Consider the following 21,322-nt stretch of genomic DNA (forward strand, 5'->3'; position numbering starts at 1 on the left):
ATGGTGCCATTTCAGTCCTATTACATTAAAAAATAGCAATAAATAAATGTAGCCCAGGTGTTTTTATGTCCCTTGCCTTTTATTGGTTAACAAAAAAATATATATCGTTTTTGTACTTCATGAAAAGGTCAAATAACTAGTTTAACATAAATTAATTGTTTTAAATAGCCATAAGATGCCCTTCAAGCTGCATGGCATGATTTTTTAGCCTATTTGCATTAATACTTTGTATTTGCCCTTAAACTATTCTATTTTTGACAAGGGCCGTACCTGTTGATAATAATAAGAAATATACATCTGTCTACCTATATGTTCCAACATTTAAAGATCAGCTCATCTCATCTCATCTTTACAAATGCAGTGAGTTCATGCACGCTAATCAGCATATTGCCTGACACGTCCTCGTGCTCTGATTACACAGGAACATCATTTCATTCACAAATTAAGGACGTAAATTATTCAGAGTTAATAGATTGAGACAGACGGCGGCAGCCACTAGGATAACCTAATCACTTTACTAAAAGAAATTGCTACAAAATGGAAGTATCTTGAACATTTTGACTGTCTGAAAATCTGCCAATCTGGAATGATGTCTAAGTAGGGGGCTTGCTAGGTTTTAAGACACAAGCTCTCTTCATATACATTGTTTTCGTCTATGCATGCATGCATGCATGCAAGACTGTATTTAAAATATGAAAAATGCAAATGACATGCATTTCAGTGTCCTGTTCTTAGACACATGACAAAATCACATCCAGAGAGGGTGGAGAGCGTTATAGTGAGAGCTCTCCTCCCTCTCGGTCAGCGAAAACAATGGTTGGAGTCAACATGACTTTGTTTTCTTACCTTCTGTTCTGTCCGTGCGCGCGCTGAGCTGCACAAATCCACGTACGTACAACAACGGCAAGACGCAACAATTAGGATAAAACGAAGGGGCAACGAAATCACATCAGTTCCTTTAAAAGTGTTTTTTTTGTCGTAGGTCTAATGGCTAAAATGTCGGACGACATATGTTGCTTTTACCAAACCATCTATACATAGGCTACCGTTACGTAAAACTAGCCGATAAGACCTGAGCGGCAAATAAAAGATTATCAAATCGAGATATCTGCATTCAGATGCGGGGACTGGAAGGATGCTTTTAAATGTATGCATGGTGATGGCCAAAGCTGCAGCCGGCGGAGATAGATCTGCATATGGAAATCAGGATAACCCTGGGTCCAGTTTTACTTAACAGTGACTGTTTTTTAATTAGACTGGAGTAATGTGGGGCAGATCAAGGCACTTAAAATACATATGAATGGATCACGCACGCGACGATTCAAAATTGTCTCTCCTATTTATTTACTGCCAGCGCGGAGCTGTGATTTTAACGACAATAACACATTTCCTGCATGTAATGTCAATATATTGTCGTTGTATTTGTTCCGCGTTCTTTAATACTCTTTCTTACTAACAATGACAAACGCGCGCACAAAAACTTCTCAAGATTTTCAATGCTGTAATATTATTGCCGTTTCTGACCACGCCCCCGAGAACTTCTGACCAATCAAAGAGAGGCTTGGGTGACCGACACGTCCGTGCGCATGCGCAGTGTTGGTGTGACTGTAGCGCGGGAGAGCATTGATACACTGGGAAGAAGGTCGTCCAGACGTAGTTGTTGTCAACAGTGTTGAAGTAAGTGTTATTACAGAAGTTGTTATATTTGAAAAGACTGATATAGTTGTGTCTGTTTAAAAGGATTGGTTTCTCTTTCTATTGACACAATTCGATTGACACAATTCGACACAGGTCGATTGCTGGCAATTTAGCGGTTCGAAAGATAAGTGTTCACTGCTGAAAATGACAACTTAAAGCAGCCTCAGTTATTTGCTAGTCTTTCCTGGTTCAAGGTTGTCTTATTGCCTGGATTTTTAGGTTTATAAGTTTTATTAAATGGTTGTTTGGTTACATTACTCGGTCTAATTTGTTGTTAAAAGTGGCTTTATCGCATGGAGTAGTTTCATTATTTTCATTGTCTCTAATATTCAACACTCTTCCCAGTGGTCTGTTCCACCCTGTTGACATGGAGAGTGAATTCTCACAGTCCCTCACCCCACCTGTGTCCCCGTCTGCTCTGGATCATTATGGTGAATCTGCTCCCAGTCAGCCTCCCTGCTTCACCTGTGCTTATGAACCAGGTAGAGAAGAGACAGGACGACTGTCATCAAATGGCTACATCAGCAGAGGAGCCCTAAAGAGGTACGTACTTAGTCCAGATGTTATAATGATGATATAATCTGTGTCAGCCTATTACACTCATATCCTATTTTTCCATGATTAGGTTGGTGTTAAAGCTCGATCCAGCTCCTGCGGATTTTGAGGGGGACACGGTTGATATTTTTGACTTCCCATGGGTGACGGAAACAGCGCTGGTAGAATCTACCAAACTTCTGTTTGGCTTGTTCAGGTAGGAGTGCAGGTGTGTTGGCTCTGGAGGATTGCCATGTTGTCTGCTGAAACAGGAAGTCTGCTAATTTGACAATCTGTCTTTCCTTTCAGACAAAAGGTGTTAAAACTGGAGACGCTGGTGCAGTCCAGCTCGCATGATTTCGGTAAGCATCTGGAGACAGAAAATTTGTTGCATTTTGACAATACTTTTGCCTTTGAAATATGAATTAAGTATATTTTGACCCTTTTTAGGTCAGGCAAGCAGTCTTCATTATGAGGCGGAGGAACTCAGACAGGAGTGTGTGCTGTTCCTCAGCTATATCAAGGTCTTCATTTACAGGTACACATTTTAGGCCTTGTCCTCACTAATACGTTTTCGTTTGAAAATGCATCTTTTTCTCTCCGTTTTGGCCTTCCATCCACACTGAGATGGCGTTTTTATTAATAAAAACAAAGCTTTTTGAAAACTCTCTCCAAAGTGGATAAATTTGGAAACGCAGTTTTGGCGTTGTAGTGTGGACTGTCAAAACTGAGGTATTTAAAAACGATGATGTAAGTTTAGTCATGTGACGCACATTGAACCCATAGATATTCATGTTTATACCGGTATTGTGCCTGTTATGTGCTATTCACACAGTTGCTAAAATATGTTACTTTGCACACTCTTCACATTACAGTCCTGCAAATATGACAGAAAATGTACTCGCATTTGCTGTCCTGCGGCAATAATAATACATGAGAGCAGTTGTATTTTTAGACCAAACATATGATGTCTGAGTGCCACCTGGACGCATCAGTAAATGGTGAGATATTTTGCTAAAGAAAGTTATTCTACCAGAAGAATTGCGCGATAACGTTATTATCTATTTTTCCGTCTCTATCATCTCAGTGAGCTTTTGTGAGGGTTTACGCATGCGCAGTATGGTGAAGTTGGCATTTTCAGATGCTTCGGTGTGGATGAGAAACTTTTGGAAAACGTTTGAAAATGCTAGTGTGGACACATGAGCATTTTTAAACGAAAAAAAACGCAGTTTTCAAATGTATCCGGATTAATGTAGACGTAGCCATAGAGAGCTCAATGGTTTTGCTATGTCAGTGTCAAAATGTGCTGTGGCTTGGTAGTACAAGCGTAATAATATCAGAAATGAGTTTCACGTTGTGTTTTGATCTCTAGGTTTTTGGAGCCCTCACAATCCCTAGATGAAGGTCCTGTTCACCCCTTTAGAGAAACGGAGGCTCAACTGCCCTCAGTCTTGGTGGAGGAGCTCTTCAGTATCACGCTGCTTATTGGACGAATCAAAAATCTTCCAGCCAATGTCCAGAGTTCTTTTACAATTCAGCATCAGGGGAAGGTACTGCAGAACGTGTGTCATTAAATAGCAAGTAGAGCTGTGCAATATAGTTAATGTGAAATGATACCTTTCAGCCTTTTGATGGTATTTTTCAGAGAAACCATTGTTTGACTGAACAGCCATTGTTGTCAGGGTGTTTAAAAATGCAGTAAAATGCAAAAGCAGTTAAATGCATTTAAAAAAATATATAATAAAATAATCAAAACACTAACTAAATGAATGTTAAATCAATACAGGAAGAGTGACATTTGATAATTTTTGCTTATATGAACAAATATAACAGTACATCATACCGGTAATAATAAGCAATATTTACCTATACATAAACTACCATTCGAAAGTTTGGGGTTGGTAATATTTTGTTCATGTTTTTAAAAGAAAAAGGCTCTTATGCTCAAGAAGACTGCATTTATTTGATCAAAAATACAATAAAACAGCAATATTGTGAAATATTATTACAGTTTAACTTTTCTATTTTAAAATGTAATTTATTCCTGTGATGGCAATGATTGTTTTGTTAAACGAGAAAATTTAAAAGAATTTCATGGAAATGTAATCAGAAATTAACCAGAACTTCATCAGCATTTCTGGAATTACAATATCTCTGTCGTAATGCTTCATGTTCACGCTTTTGGCCTACTTTGGTGGAATTTTGGAAGGTCACTGGCCAAATACAAAGTGCTTTAAAATGAATACGATACACACTATGTTGGTTGAGTTTAGATCTGCAACAATTATATTTGATCCTATTACTCACCATAGTAGCGAAAGAAAGTGGCATAAGGGAAATAAACTAACTGTGTCACCCACTTTACAGCTCTTTCCTCCATCTTGGCAATTATTGCATCTGCACCTGGACATCATCTGGTCTGTTCTGGAGATCTTGCACCTGTTGGAGCAAAGGATGATGGGTATGTTGCAATAGGTGAAAATGGGGTGAGATTGTAAATCACACTTGTGACCCTGAATCTGGGACTGTCATACTAATGAATGTTGGGTCCTGATGATTATGAAAGGTCAGGTAGTGTACGCGCACCAGTTCGTGAATTTGACAGGCGAGACGCTCACGAACATCAGTCTGTTTGAGGACCAGGTCAACAACCTGCTCTGTGATCTCATTGGTCTGGCCATGAACAAATATAATAAGGTTTGTTTTTTAACAATAACAAACATTGTGATGTAAAGTTTAGGAGGTAGAATATTTTAGTCTCTCTCTCTCTCTCTCTCTCTCTCTCTCTCTCTCTAGGTGAGACCAACAGAGACTCTGAACACTCATCACTATCTCTGCCTCTGCACAAAAGAATTATGGATTCTACTCATGCATTTACTGGAGCACAGGAGCAAAAGCATGCACACTCAGGTTAGCACATACACAATCTCTGCATAGATGGTAGTTTCGTATGATTCTTGATTCTATTTTTACTTTTCAATCCAGTCTTTTTGGAGTTATGTAAATGCCCTGCTGCAGACGGTTCTGAAGGGGACGCCTCCAGGAGACCGTGACCCAGGGCTCCCCATGCACTGTAAAGACCCTGAGGGCTTCTCCTGGTGGCTGCTCACACACCTGGCCCAGATTGGGATGCATAACCGGAATGGCACTGTTCAACAGGAGGTAGATCAACACTAACTAGTATTACATGGTGAGATGTTATTAATTGTAGATGAACATTATAATGTTAAGTTTGTTGTTTCAGAAACAACTTGAGGATAATTGGAGTTTTGTGATTGGGCTGCTGAAGTCTAGCTGTGATCCAAAGGTGATTACAATAATGTTGCATATTCCTGTGTATTATGTGTTAATTGGTTAATATGCTTGTTTATCTTGTGTGATGTTTATGAGTAGCATTACAGTAGATATTGTTTGTACTGTGCACACATGTCTTCTGAAAGGTAAATCTCAGTGTGGTTACATTTCAGAAAGCTGCACAGGAAGAGCATATACGAATGGTGGTCCATTGCTGCCTCAGCCTCAGCTTAATGTGGGGCCCAAACATCAGTGCTGTCACAACACTCTGGGAATATTACAGCAAAAATATAGTGAGTCGTTGCTCCAAGATCACATTCACATTCAAGTATTATTTTAGTTATTGGAAGCATGATGTAAAGTGACATCCACATTTTTTCCAGTATTTTCTCTAAAAAATAATAAGTTAGTTTATAATGAAATATAAATGGAAAGGGTAATAAAGTTTTCATAATTTAAATAGATTGTATTATTTTATATTATATAATATTATTATATTACTCATTACTGAGATCACATTCACATTTAAATATTATTTCAGTAACATGACATTCATTGAGATCCAGAAGTCAGAAGAGTGTGTGAAAATAATAACAATAATAATAATAATGTAATTATAATAACATAACAAATAATTAATTTAATTTATTATATTATATTAATTTATTATGCTTTTGATATCCATGCTGAATCAGATTTTGCAGAGTAATGGGCTTGAAGAATATATTCAATATATTGAAGAACATTTGAAATAGATTTGACTTTAATGCTTCGATTAGATCAGCATATAAGAGACCCTTCTATACTACCGTACTTATAAAGGCCCCAATATACTTCAAGTGAAATTGAAGAACAAACTGATGTGATGTAATTTCGAACAAAATCAGGCCAATCTGGTTTGTTTCAGGGGTGTGAAACAGCTTGCCAAAGCAAACTTTCCAGACAAGTTTGCTCTGGCTAGTAAACCCTTTCGAACTACTATTAGTCTATGGCGCTGAAGTTATACGTAGGTGTGGCTCTGTAGCCCCGCCTCCTTTGACATGGAAATCATCTCCAGTTCATTCCTTCGAGATAAGATGTTCACGGGTAAAAAAAAATACACTTGAGAGCTGCTTTATACTTGAAATTGTCATTCTAATTGAAAGAGACAGTGACACTGTCTTTTCATGTTTAATACTGTAAAGCTCCTTGATTTTAAGCAGTCTATTGTATAAAGTGGTACATGAATAAACATGGCGTAACTTGACTGGAGTGCCGAATTGCAGAGCATGTGCAAACATGTCCACATTGTTATGTTCAGATGCTTTCTTAACTGCTGTTTTCTCACTGCTGTCTTTTTGTTGTTTATTTTGTTATTGAGAGGAAAGCACTCAACAGAAATGTACATATTTATCTAAATGCCGCTCTCAGCAGTGTGGGCTGCTTTGCGATGTTCATTAATAGTATATTGCTGGGCACATATTTAGAACTTATTTTTATCTCTGTCAATGAAAATGAACTACACCATGAGTATATTGGGTCTTAATTCAGAACTCTCTCTTCTCTTTTCATGTGCACGCAGAACGGCTCTTTCACTGTGCCTTGGTTAGGTGTGTCGGGGCTGGGCAGTATCAGCAGGACTCCCCTCTGTCTGTTGCAGCAGGCTAAGAGCTGCTGTAGCCCTGCTTCTGTCGGCTCCAGCTCTCACACGCAGCTCTACCGCTCAACCAACTCCTTCCATATCTTTCTGCGTATTCTAGCCCTTCACCTGAGCCAAGAACATGCTGGCGGGGCCCCCTGGAGACAGATCAAGGGCAGGTGAGAATGTGCCTTGGGACTATTTTCAAAGTTTAGATCTTGTCACCTCTGTGTGCTGATCTTAGATTTGTCGTCAGTCCGTTTTGCCTGGTATGGCTCTGATGAGACGCTGAAACGAACAAAATGTGGATAATGAATTTACTGTCTGGACCGTGCTCAGCCGTGCTGCAACCGCGAAGGCTAATTAGCTAACAAGCATAGCAGTTAATTCACCTTAACGTAGGCATTTGGCTTCCAGCAATGGCTAGGTGGGGGCTGACTTGGCTGGTTCAGGACCACCTCCTCCTCCTCCTCCTCCTCCCCACACACACACACAAACATACGTGCCACACGGGGAGGTGTGGGCTGTGTGCTGATGGCACTCGGGCTTGGAGCGCGCTCGGTGGGAGGCACGGCGCATGGTGCATTAATGAGATCGGCAGGGAGCGCGTTCAAGCTCGTACTCTGGGAATGAGCAGCATCTGCTCGTGGCAGGCGCAAAAAAAAGCTGTCCGTGATAAACAAACAAACAACCAGACAGACAGGCGAAAAACGCAAACAATATCTCGACAGCCTTCCGTTCGTCTTTGGCTCATTCTCTATCTCGGGTCAGTCTCTAAAAGCTTGCGCCACACTTTCTTGCTCTGCGTCTATGTGTAGCCGGGATGTGGCCCGACTCCCCGCAGCCTTGCGTGATGTGTTTTTGTCCAAACATTAAACGGATGCTCAAAGGCCTGCTTGTAGTGCAGTGTGTTTGTTATGGAACCTGCAGGGTTCTGTTTGGGCCAAACAGTCAACAGTAGAAAGAAGGGGGGAGTGGAGGGTTTCAATATTGATTTCTCCTCCTGTGCTGCAGCAAATTGAGCCACACACGACAGTGCAGCTACCACTGTGTGCCTGAGTGTTTCTGACATTTAACATGGTCTTTTAAAGGCATTTCACCGTGGTGCCCGGAGGATCAAACAACACACTCTCTCTCTCTCTCTCTCTCTCACACACACACACACACACACACACACAAAGAAGCAAACTTGCACACGCTGCTCACAGGCACACAGCTCTCCAGGATAACTGAACGTCTGGAGGAGGTTAGAGATGAGTTGAGTGCTTAGGTTAGAGTGAAAGTGTCGTTATAATGTTTGATCCTGAAAGACCCCAACACCTGTTTCACAGCTTTTTATATGTATGGAAGGCAGCATTTGTGTGCTGGAAATATCATTGGATGGAATGGATTAAATATTGATCAGTCTTGAGTCCGTAAGGACAATTTTGTATTGTAGACATTGATTTACATTAGGGCAGAGTATAGCCAACTACATATCGCAATACATATTTCACAAAAGTGAAGTCCTGAAAGTCTGGGGCGACTTTGAAAATCTAGTATTCAAAATCTGGAATTACACCGGGAAATTTAAATTTGGTTATTTTGATAATATTATTTAGGGAAAAACTATAAAATTGCCCCACGGTGAGACTATTTTACATTCATTGATATTTTACACCCATTTTTATGCATTGCAAACGTAAAAGTCTTAGTGTAAATGATTCATCCATTCATAATGCTTGATCAAATTGTCATAACTCGATCTTCTGGTGAAACAACAAAGTTCTCTGGTGACGTATGCCAGACTTCTCAAATAATTTCATCTGCTACCCCACCTCTTTCTTAAAATCAACTGCAAGCTAACATTTAGATCTGCCTCCATTCAAGCAACAACCAATGAACCTTTTTTTTTCTTCTTCTTGGTAAGATAATTACAAATGTCTATTAGCAGTTTTTATTCCACATCATGACCATGTCTGTCTCGCGTCTCCACAGACTCTACTCAAAGTTCCACCAGAGGCGGATGATGGAGCTCTCTGACACTGGCCTGCTGCACTTCCTGCTGCTCTTCCTGGTCTTGGCGCAGTGTGCAGAGTTGGAGGACGTGGCCAGCCGAGCGTGCGACTTACTCGCTATGCTGCCCGCCGACTCCACTCCCCCGGCCCTGCGTGCGCTGCAGTGGAGAGGCCAGCTGGCTCTCGTGCTGCTGTATTTGGAGAAGGGACTGGATGCTGGCGCGTTGGCGGAGCAGTTGGCTGCCTACTTTAGCCAAGCGGCCCGCGAGTTCTACCTGAAGACCACCGAGCCTTCTCGCAAGCTAGCTCTCTGGACGCCACTTAGCTCGTACCTAGAGGGGGTGAGCGAGGTGTTCGAGACGAGTTCTAATCTTACGCTGTCAGAGGAGAGGCTTCTGAACGAGGGCTTTGGACTGTTGCTGCCCGCCTGCCGCCAGTCAGAGCTCAGCTCCGCTTTGGGCTTCCTGCAGACGGTGCTGGCGCAATTACGGTGAGAGTACACACATGTAAAGATATGGCAGTTCCTCGAACACACAAACACACAGTGATCCCAGAAGCTTATACATATGGCACCCTGGCCCCCGCACAGCTCAAATCTCTCCCCTGCATCCCTTGTATGTTGACAATGGCTTGATTGTGCAGTAGTTACAACGCAGCGTGGAGATAAGCTTATCCATTGTGCACAGAGCCCCTGTAAGCATCTCTAGGGGCCTGCGGCACCCGGGTCAGCCGGTATAGGTGCTGGAAGAGAGCTGTGTTGAGTTTCAGCCCATGGGTCCGGTCCTGGATGGAGACGGCCGAGTGTGGGCAGAGCTGAAGGGAGGGACGAGTTCATGGCAGGGACATTGGTGTGCCTTACATGGCTAACACGGTCAAAGGTGGCTAGGGTGCGATCAAGTAAGGTGTCCGTGTTTGAGAGCGTGCGCACACACAGTCCTCCAAGGTAAAGAATCTAACTCTGAATCACTTTAACACAGCTAATTCCCACAATTCTGAGGCAGGGTCTCAGGGTGGGGGGCAACTAATTTGCACATTAATGGGCGATAAAACTTTTTTTTCCGAACGGGCTCACGTTGGCAATGGCACTAAGATCCCACTGACCCAGTTTAAAGGGACAGGGCGCTCTTCAACGTGTCCTTACAAATTACTCTTAATTTCACTGTGGTTCTGTTGTATCGCTTTTATTAATGCGTTTTCACTGACACAATTAATGTGTTATTATGTGGTCTGGTAAATTAAACCTTGTCTTCATTACGGCTGTTAAGTTGGAGGTGGCATGTGCAAGCCTTACGTGAATTAGCCAGCATGCGGCTACAGGGCGATGTAAGGCAGACTGTAACTGACGGATGATTCACGCAGATAACACAGGCCAGGCTCTAGTCACGCTCTAATTCTCCTCATTGCATTCCCTGCCACGATCCTCTGTGTGTGTGGGCAGTGAGATCGCAATGGTGACCCCTGCAGCACGGTGGCGCCTTTGCCAAGTGACTAATCGAGTTCTAGCCAATCGATTAATCTGGTTCCTTCCCACTGCGCTTTCAACCGTGCGCCCCATCTCCCCTCAGGAAAACAGAGAGCGTGGTGACACTGAGGCCAAGAAGGGAGGTGGTGAGCATTATCTCTGTTTTTCTCTATTTCTGTTCAACGCAGCAGGGGCTGTTTGTCAAACTCATTTAAGAACCCAAACCAGTTTTGACTTGCCTTAAAATAGAGTTAAGTTACATCACAGCCATGAACTATGATTTGCTACTTGCCAGTCAGTTGCAGTTGGTATTAGTGGACCAGACTTTTGTGTGGATGAACATTTCTGTAGTGCAAAATGACTCGTCTGCGTTTCTAGGAAGAGAATGACATTTTAAATGATTTTTGTCTATGTTTAGGAGTACATTTACACAAGGGTTTTCAGAGAAAGTTGTAAATAGTGGGGGGAAAAAATGCATCTGAAGTGTTATGAAGTGCATCTGAGATGGCCTCAAAGCTAACACACAACTTGAATTTTGATTTCAAGAGATAGGAAACTTAGCTATGATTAATTTAGCTGTTAATTAATATTTTGCATGCTTAAATTACATTAATTGTACAGAAATGTTCTCTAGACTCTAGAGCCTTACTGATGGGAATTTCGGTTGCTCTTTATTTTAAAGTATGTGTACTTACAGTGTTCTCACCTAAGAAAGTACAGTTTAAAAGTCCCCGTGTTGTGAAAATCAAGTTTTTAATGTCTATGTGGTGTTTTTAATATGGCAAACCATGTGCAAATTAATAAGTCATACCATTGTTGAGTATTTTCTCTTTAAATCTGCAGTGATCTAAAGATAGTTTCAAAAACGCGGTTTAAAATCGCTGGTGTTTCTAACGTCACAAACTACCTTGTAACCAATCACGTATGTGCCAGTGGGCTTTAGCGTATCATTAACTATGACCGCTCTGAAGAAGCCAGGTTATCCTGGTATATTTTTCTGTTGATATAAAAAATTGGGTAGATTTAGCTGTATAGTGTGTGTGATGAAATTTATGCCTTTCTCCTCTGACGGTCTGAGTTGTTCAAAGCATTTCTAAGGATACTGATTGTTAGAAGGCAGCTGTCTGACTCTGAGATGGTGAACGAACGGGAACATGATTTGTGTAACATTAGCAACATATTATTAGTTGGTTGATAGGTAGTCAAGCAAAAGGCTAATCATATTAATTACCGTTATGTCCGACGCTGTAAAGAGCGATACCATTGTGCAGCGTTTACCCATGCGTTTACATCAGTAAGTTGAGCGAGTGGATCTCTGAGCTGGAGTGAGTGGAGGTGGGGCTAATTTGAATATTCATGAGCCCGCGTATATTAAATGATGCAAGAGTGTAAAGTTATATTTAAACAATTTTATTCCACAGGATTTTTTTTTTTTACTATGTCATTTTGGTGATCAAAGATGAATTTTAAGGGAGAAAATTATTGACTACAGGGGGAGCTTGTGTTGGCATATTTACTATTGAAATGGAAAGCTACATGTTTTCATCTGCTTTAGGTAGCACACTAGCATATAGATTAGCCTTAAAGCTTATAGACATAGATTAAAAGCCACAAAACTTTGATTCTAATTTCATGGGGTCCAACCCCACCCCACTCTAGTATACCTACTTACTATTTTGAAAGGCATATTAGCCGATACTATAACATATGCATGGTCAGATATAAGTACTATTACTTAATGTCACAGTGAAGGACGTGGTCCTCCATCAACGTGGGGTGTGTGTTGAGCGATACCGAGATATCAGAGCTTACGCGCTGTGTCAGATGGCGTGCTCATGATGCTTATCTGAGTGTGTGATTCCGTGTGTCAGTTTACACGAGGGTGCCCGGCATGATCGTGTAAGTCTGTGTGTATGTTCCAGAGGTGTGTGTTCAAAATCTGTGCTGCAGTCCAGGGAGAGATTAAACGAGTGTTCAGATGGTATGGGGTGTGTGCGTGTAAGATGCCTCGGTGAGAGGATTAAGTGGGGTCTCTGACGATGTCTTGTACAATGAGGGTTGATGGGTGTGAAAGGCCCATTCCGCCGCGGTAACGAAGCTAATGAATTCACTCTCTAATCGATTGTCTCAGCTCTCTGTGGATTAGATGCAACCTTGCTGGAAGGCGCAAAGGTGTGTGTGCATGTGCGCGCACACGTGACGCTCACCCCGGCCCTTTCCTGGCGCTCTCACTTTCATCGCTGAGAATGACAGGACAGGAGGATCATCTCCAGTCTAAATGAGATTACAGCCCCTTCAGCTGCTTATCTGAGCTAATGCCAGCCGCTGCAGAGCCAGACTCGTGCTCTCAGCCTTCCATTCAGACCCAACCTCACAGCTACCGCCAGGCCACGGAGGAACCACTTGCCCCACACCAGCGCACATCGTCTAATCCCTCTGTCCAGAGAGATGAGGAGAATTTGCAGAGAAAGAGAGGGCAGAGGGGGATGGAGATAATACAGACAGTGAGAAAGGCAGCAGTCAAATGTAAGAAGGCTGTAATAAGGATGAATCTGGAAAGATGAGATGGGGGAATAAAATGGAAGAACTTTTGTGAGGTTGACTGAATTTAAGAAGAGAGGGGCAATTATTTTCAAGCTCTTAATGCTTGTTTTTAGTCTGCAAAAAAAGTTAATGACACTACTATAAATTTCAAACTTGATTCAAATCTGTCCGACCAGTCGTTAAGTGTGTGCACTGTCCTGATTATGGGGGGGAATGGGAATGGCAATGAGACAAAACATCAAACAACTGCTCGCATCTGCTCAACCATTATCTCATTTCTTTTTATTTTTAAGCTCCTTTTCTTCTTTTTAACTTAAAAGCTGTTGCAAACCCTTCTTCCATGCTGTTTGCTGACATGGCGTCAAGCATTTTTTGAAGTTTTTGTAAGAAGTTTGGTGTTTGAAACCAAGGAGGTCAAGAACAGTGCAGTGTCCAGACTTACTGTTTTGGAAGGCATATTAGCCATTCAACTATTATATATCATCAACTAATATATATATAAAAAATATATTTTAAATATAATATATATATATATTTTTTTTTTTTTTTACATAATATATTTGTATAATGTGTAATAGTATTTTAAATAATGATATAATAAATGAAAAAAGTCAAAGTCAAATGTGAAGGCCAAGTATGACAAACCAAAGTTAGTGCACACACATAAGGAGTAGTGAGTAATAAACACACACACACACACACTGCAAATTCAGCTTTTCCATAAGAGGAATATATTACATATTAAAATATAAAACCGTTTCACAATATATTTTTATCAAATAAATGCAGCCTTGGTGAGCATAAGAACCTTCTTTCAGAAACATAAAAAAAAAAAATTATATAGCTGCTATCAATTCATTATAAATCATTATTCAAGGTTTTCAGTACCCAATTTTTTTGTTTCTGGAATTAGTTGCTCAAAGGGCTCACCAACACTACAGCCGAGAAACTGCAAGTCTTGAAGTGTGCGCTTTGCATTAATCTGTTTCTCTGTTTTTCTTTTTAGGAGAGTTCACCAGCACTGTGGCCAGCCGTCTCACTCCGTAGACTCTCCCGGTTGGGCTCTCCTCCCCAGCGTGGCTAAAGAGCGCCACCAAGCGGTGGCAGCTGCACTCTGGTCCCACTTCTTCCCCTTCCTGTGCAGCATGAGGCTTTCCCAGACCCCCCCGCCACAGCTCGCGGACGCCGCAGCAGGTCAGGGAAACAGAGAAAATGAACTCTTGTTCTCTCAGGGCTCTCTTTGCATGGCTGCCTTTTCTCTGTGGGCTATGCTCTAAAAGAGCTGAATAGAAGGGAACTGTGTGCATGTGCAGCTGTTCTGATGCACACATCCACAACAACTCATCAGTGTGATGTTTTTTTGTTTTGTTTTTTTGGTGGTGGGGGGGGTCTTTTTTGTTCGAGAAATACCGCTCTTTTTAAGGGTAGAAATGTGGGAATGAATGTGTAAAAGCTAATAGTATTTTATGTTATTAGGCTTCACACTTTTGGGATTAGACATGCCTGGCTCTGCCCCTCAAAACCTACAACCCCACCCCATCCAGTCCATTATGCAGAGCTTCGGCTGGGATGAGATGCTTCACCCCCTGCTGGTTACCCACTATCTAAATCATCTGCTGCAAAATGGGTGAGTGTCTTTTCTCCATTTACTCTTTTTTTTCCTGTGTGTAGTTAGACTGGCTCTACTGTGAGAGTGAGCTCAACTCTTCTTCTCTCTCACAGAGAGATGGTCAGTTGGGTCAGCTCTGGGCCAGGCTCAGGTTCGGCCCAGGCTTTGTGCGTGCGTTCCTGGATCCGTTGTGTTCTACAACAGTACCTCCATAAAAGCTCAGATGCCCCAGATACAAGAGCAGGTACAAAGATCTCATCAAGTCATTCCGGGCATGATATGGCATGTGGTTAAAGAGATAACTCATGTAAAAATGAAACTGTAAAAACTGTCATTTTTCCTCAACGTCATGTCATTCTGAACCTGTATGAGTTCCTGGTTTTGGTTTTGTTAAGAACAACCTGATGTATAATACATTTTAACAGTTAAATTGTGGCTATCCTAAACTTAAACTGAAAGTCAGCGGACATATTTGCAACACCTAGAGGCAGCTATTTTAAGCATGCAAGACCAACTCCTATCTACTTGAATGGGGAAATACTGAACTCACATTTAAATAACATCTATAATTCAGCAACACAACTTGACATGTTCCCATAAATGTTTTTTTACACCCACATAGTGAATAAACAGCTTATATTTCAGATCCAGCCAATGCGCAGTTCTGTGCGTCTCAGGACACTGTTTCTATGGGAACCAGAGCATCTAACAGCAGCTGCAATGATATGATGACTTCAACAATTGTCGATTACCAATTTTTTCCCATTCATGGTAATAAGAGTGAAACCCTCGTGGTGTGTTTACACAGTATTTTCTTCAGTCCGGTAGTGGTTCTCCTGATTTAAAAGATGTATTTCCTTCTGGACTGTATGGCACACAAGAGCAATGGCAGCCGACATGATTTTACTGTTAAAATTCCTTAAATACCAGAATGTTTTGCACCAACACCGTCTGGAACACTAGTAAAACGATCAGGAAAGTTAGACACAATATACTGTGATCAAATTGACCCAACACAAAAAAAACCACCGTACAGGTTCAGAATGGCGAGAGTAATAAATATGATGAAAATAAAATGTTTGTGTGAATTAACCCTTCAACCACAAGTCACTCACAAATGGTAGCGAACAGGTATTCTTAATATGATTTGGGTGTCAGAGCGAACAGCTGTGGTATCGTGTGTACAGGCAGAAGTCTGGATGAACAGCTGGCCGAGTTAACTAGACAGGTCCTACGACTTCCAGAAGTGGAGTCTGTGCTGCAGAGAGCAGGCCTTCATCCTGGTGCTATCAAAGATCCCAAACCTGCAATGGCTGTGTTCATCAAGGTACACACACTCAAACCAGATACTCTAATATATAAGCCATACTGTATTGCCAACTCTGTGTATTTGTGCTTTACTAGGCTGTAGGTCGATCATACTGTGAGCTCCAGATCCTCTCTGAGCGTTCTTCAATGGTGTCTCGAGCACTGGAGTATGTGGGAGACATCCTCAAATACATCAAGCCTTACCTGCTGAACAAGAGCCGAGAGGGTCTACAGCTGGCATACTGGACCGTGGGTCTGTAGTGTACTCTATCTCTTCTTGTTAAATGTTTAAAAGAAATTGCTTGTAAATTAATCTTATTACTGAAGTAAAATGGGTTGCGAACAGCACTTCATGTTTGTTTACTGTAGGGCTGTCAAAATTGCTCAAAAATGACGTTCGAATATTCCCTCTAAAAAACACACGAATATTCGAACTATTCGAACATCTGGTTGCGCACTTTGTCAATGCGCATTACGCATCCTGCATTACGTCAATAACAGGACAAATTAATACAAAGAGACATACATAACTACTTGTATAAGTAATTAATTTAAGTTTAAACATATTTGACAATGTATTACCAACACAAAACCAAGTAAATAAACTAATGGCCAAGACCGCAGACCTCAGTCTCGCTCACTCGCAGGCACTCTCTCTCTCTCTCTCGCCCTCGCGCTCACGCTCTCTCTGCGCATAACGGTTTAAATGAACAACAATAAGCACATGTTGAGTGCTGATCAAGAGTTTTGTGCAAGCAATTTAAGGTCGCGACTCTTGTCCCAAATATAGCAGGCTTCATTCAGTGATTGAAACAAATTTATTAACATTAATTTAAGTTTTACAGTATAGAACCGACATTGAACGCTCCGAGCGAGCTGTGCTGTGGTAAACATGGAACTTTTCTGTTTAACGTTAAATAAAATGAGGCACACAATTCCGAGAAATGTGACAACAAAGAACTTTTACCCTGAGGTTCATCAAAAATAAAGTGCTATTAAAAAAGAAAAAGGCTACTTACATTATTGGTGCTTGTATTAGAAAAGGAAAAACTGACGGCAATTTATTCCATTGTCTTTTAGTGCACTGTCAACTTTCAGCAGTGACGCTGTGCTAGACAGTGCGACTCGTGTGACCTGTCCCTCAGGCAGCGCGCGCGCCCACTCGCAAAGCAGACAGCCGCGCCTCTGCTTCCGCGGGCGTGTTTTTCCATATTCGAAATTCACATTCGAATATTAATTTTCACGTTCGAATTTCTGTTTTTTAAAACTATTCGAATATATATTCGAATTTAGAATATTCGTTGACAGCCCTAGTTTACTGTAAGTTTATGGTGGTTTTGTGCATTTTTCAGGCTGCTTGGTTAAGCATTGGAGTCAGCTGTTGGCCACCTCCAAAGCCCAGCAATTGCTCTTTCGCATTGTAGATGTGCTCTTACTGCCCCACGCTCTCCTCCAGCAGGACAGTGGCGCGCACACACAAATGCTGTCGGCCCTCAAAGACAGTCTGCCTCTGTTCTTGCAGGTTAACGCACCTCCTTCACATACTGTGCAAATCCAATTAGTACTCTGTGTTTAGACTGCTGAAACTAAATCCTATATCCAAAGGTCATTGTTGATTTCAGGATTGAAGAAAATGTGTGAATTCCCTGACTTTGTCATAACTAAGATTTTATCTGCATCTTCAGGGTTTGTCCATGGCAGTGAGTGTGTCCCATTCTCAGGGGGCGTACCTAAAGCAGCAGCTGCACCGTGTCATTTCCCAGTACCTGAGCCGCTTCCTCCCAGCCACGCCCTCTACTGGAGCGGTGGTCAATCATCCTGTCCTGCTGGCAGCCTGTGAATCAACAGCCACCCAGCAGGGGGAAAGACTCAGAAGGAGCATTCTGGACGTGCTGAAGTAGAAGTCTTTTCTCTGTTGATTTCATATTTATACCTAATGAAACAACAATAAGTAAATCCTATGTAGCTTCTCACATAGTCTTGAGTAAAAAAGAAGTCCAACCTTTCAGGAATAGCTGTTATAATGAATACAATTTTCTGTCTGTCTCTGCAGAGAAAACTTCCTCCAGTTTAAAGGTGTCGCTCCTCCCCCTCGACTTGCTGCCGTTCTCTCTTTCCTGTTGGAGCTCCTGAAAAGGAACAGTGACCGAGATCCTTCCTTACTCACGATACCGCTTCCTTTGGTGCTACGCTCACTGATGCTGGTCAATGACCCACAAGGTTGGCAGGAAAAACCATATAAAGGCCCGTTGACACCTAGAACCAAAGTTTATTCACATGTGCTGGAGTCATGTTCTGTCAACATAACTGCACCATTTTGTTTTTAGTCATTGTCTGTTAATGTTTTTTTTGTTCATCAGCTGGAAAAATTGCTCTGAAAGTAATTGAAAAAGGATATAGTTCATCTGTTATCGTTATTTAATACCGTTTTGGTACATGAGTGGAGCGTTCGCATGGGCCGTGAGCAACTGAGCCTAGTGAATGTGAATAGAGAGGAATATTGAGCAGAGCATCACAACACACAGTGATAATGGCTAGAGCGAGAGTAAAACTTGAGCACTGAACACTGAGGGGTGGGGCTGCATATATTTTCGGCTCATATTTTGGGCGTTTTTCTCTTTCGACCAATAACTGAAAATGCCATTTTCGGCTGAGAATTTTCAGCAGCCGAAATTTCGGTGCATCCCTACTTCCGTGTCACATGATCCTTCAGAAATCATTCTAATATGCTGATTTACTGCTCAAAAACCATTTCTTATCATCAATGTTGAAAACAGTTGGGCTGCTTAAAGGGATAGTTCACCCAAAAATAAAAATTCTGTCATCATTTACTCGTAGTCATTCCTAACACTTAAGACTTCGTTCTGATCTACAGAACACAAATGTAAATATTTTTTATGAAATCTGAGAGCTTTCTGTCCCTCTATTAACAGCTACACAACTACCACTTTTGACGCTTCAAAAAGTTCATATAGAGATTGTAAAACTATTTTGTATGAATTGAGCGGTTTAGTCCAAATTTTCTGAAGAGACACAATTACTTTATACGATGAACACATTGAATTTAGGCTTTTTTTCACATACAAACGTTCATCAACTCACACACAGAAGCTCAAGCATGTTAGCTTGACGTGACAATAAGGTTCATTCTTGTGTGTTACACAGCACGCTTGAACTTCCGCAAGAACCAATGAGGTTTGTTGAGCAAGTTCAGTTGAGTTTCTATTTATGTTCGCTGTTCAGTGTTTATGTGTGAATAAAAGCCTAAATTCAATCTGTTCATCATATAAAGTGGTTGTGTCTCTTCAAAAAAATTTGGACTAAACCGCTCAATTCATATGGATTAGTTTTACAAGCTCTTTATGAACTTTTTGAAGCGTCAAAGTGGTAGTTCCGTGGCTTTTAACAGAGGGACAGAAATCTCTGATTTCATTAAAAAATATATTCATTCGTGCTCTGAAGATGAATGAAAGTCGTACGGGTTTGGAACGACATGAGGGTGAGTAATTAATGACAGAATTTTCATTTCTGGGTGAACTAACCCTTTGATAGATTTGTGGAAATCTTTGATGAATAGAAAGTTCAAGAGAACATAATTTATTTGAAATCGAAAGTTTCAATTGAAGTGACCAGAGTTCATATCAGACTTTTTGCATCAAATTGATCTAAGTTGACAGACCATAGATCAGTTTAATGCAAGAAGTCAGATATCACTCACACAAGCATTGCCTGAACCTTATTTTACCACAACATTAATAAAACAAGCAAGCATTGAGTCATCGCTAAAACATTGTAACTCATCGATTAGAGAGATCATCTTTGAAAAAGACCTCCTAACTGCTGCTAAAAATGTAAATGGAATATATTTCATTGTTTTCATTTAATCAGATCCCTGTTGTTTCTCTCAGTAAAGCGGCTGAGCACAGAGATCACGCAGCTTATTGTTGAGAGGTGCACCGCTGCAGTAGGAGAGCAACCATGTGAACACATCACTACTATTCTACGGTAAGGTAGCCACACTACTCAATGCTGCTTTAGAGACTGTTCTCTCACTCTGACTTGCCTTTTTCTTTTTTTTCTTTCCCAGGGCTTTCATGGAAGAGAATGAAGGCGTATACGACCAGCAGGTGTATAATGTTTTAGAAGTTTTAGCCGTCCTTCACCCCTCCACAGTGACGGCTCTTATTCCCTTTCTGTCACTGAGCCTTAGAAAGACAGAGTGCAAGAGAGGTCTGGGAAAGAATACCTCACTCAGGTAAGGCAAAAGTAACTACATGTCAGCTGAGAACTGAGAAGAAACCTAATGCTAAAACCAGTGCTATCCATTCCCATTTGCTTTTTTCCTACTTAAAAAAATCTTACTGTTTTAGGAATGGCTATAGGAGGTTGTTGGCCCTGCTTGGAGACAGTGGGCAGGCTGAGATGATTAGTTTAGAAGAAGACTGACTTCAGTGCGTGCATCAACTCTCAATCCTCTGATGCAAACTGTGTACATGATGTAGACTTGATAGTGGATTCATGTGTGGATATTGTGAATAAACTTTGTTTGAATACCCTTGTGTTCTGTGCTTTGCTATCAGACATCTGTCTTAGTAATACAGTGCTTTGGTTAGGGTGCTGGTCTGTGAATAGCAATCAATGGTTGTTTACTTGTTTGGTGCAAAAAATACCTTCTTGTTTTTTAATATTTAAAAACAGTCCAGCAATATCACACAAGCCTGTTTTTCCTGAATATCAGCACGGTTGCAAATGTGATTGTTGAAATCATTTTTATGAATCAACATTGAGATAGCTTACTCAAATAAAGCTTTTGATTAATCGTAAAATGTTTTCACAGCCCTGTTTCTGCGAGTCACATCTTGGGGATTACAGTGAGATGTCATATGGTCTACCGTTATCAAACAGCACTTCTGGACAGTCCACTTTTCTGACAACTGAACAGACTAGTAATCAAAATCAGTCATGAAACCACAAATATGACACCTATGGCTCCCTCAATCACCTCAACACAAAACCTTTCCTTTAACTATTTATACTGTTGGCAATCTCCATGCCTAGAGCCTCTCATTACTCTCTACCCTTATTTTTCCTCCCCTCTCCTCCATCCCAATCATTCCTTCCATTTTCATCTCAGCTCCCGGTCCTCTTTTGCAGCCGGCGCGCTCACACCTTGCCACGCAGTGTGGCACAGGCATCACACTTCATTAGAGCAGAGCCATCAAATGAGCAGTGTTTTCTCTCTCACCCAGTCGCTGTGT

General features: G+C 41.3%; 1 protein-coding gene across 1 annotated transcript; it reads left to right on the plus strand.

The window, feature by feature from the left end:
* The first annotated feature begins 1,573 nt into the window (after window positions 1-1,573).
* Window positions 1,574-20,617, plus strand: mms22l (MMS22-like, DNA repair protein). Its single transcript, XM_082149387.1, has 25 exons — window positions 1,574-1,677; window positions 2,044-2,241; window positions 2,324-2,449; window positions 2,542-2,594; window positions 2,683-2,770; window positions 3,605-3,782; window positions 4,600-4,693; window positions 4,799-4,929; window positions 5,029-5,142; window positions 5,218-5,394; window positions 5,477-5,539; window positions 5,700-5,819; window positions 7,088-7,323; window positions 9,122-9,631; window positions 14,154-14,341; window positions 14,624-14,774; window positions 14,870-15,000; window positions 15,944-16,083; window positions 16,161-16,317; window positions 17,417-17,586; window positions 17,750-17,961; window positions 18,118-18,284; window positions 19,973-20,069; window positions 20,152-20,319; window positions 20,435-20,617. Exons 2-25 carry the CDS (start codon window positions 2,066-2,068, stop codon window positions 20,508-20,510), a joined length of 3,723 nt encoding a protein of 1,240 aa, XP_082005513.1. The 5' UTR covers window positions 1,574-1,677; window positions 2,044-2,065; the 3' UTR covers window positions 20,511-20,617.
* The last annotated feature ends 705 nt before the right edge of the window (window positions 20,618-21,322 follow it).

Source organism: Leuciscus leuciscus (assembly GCF_965113295.1).
Source record: "Leuciscus leuciscus genome assembly, chromosome: 20".
NCBI lineage: Eukaryota > Metazoa > Chordata > Actinopteri > Cypriniformes > Leuciscidae > Leuciscus > Leuciscus leuciscus.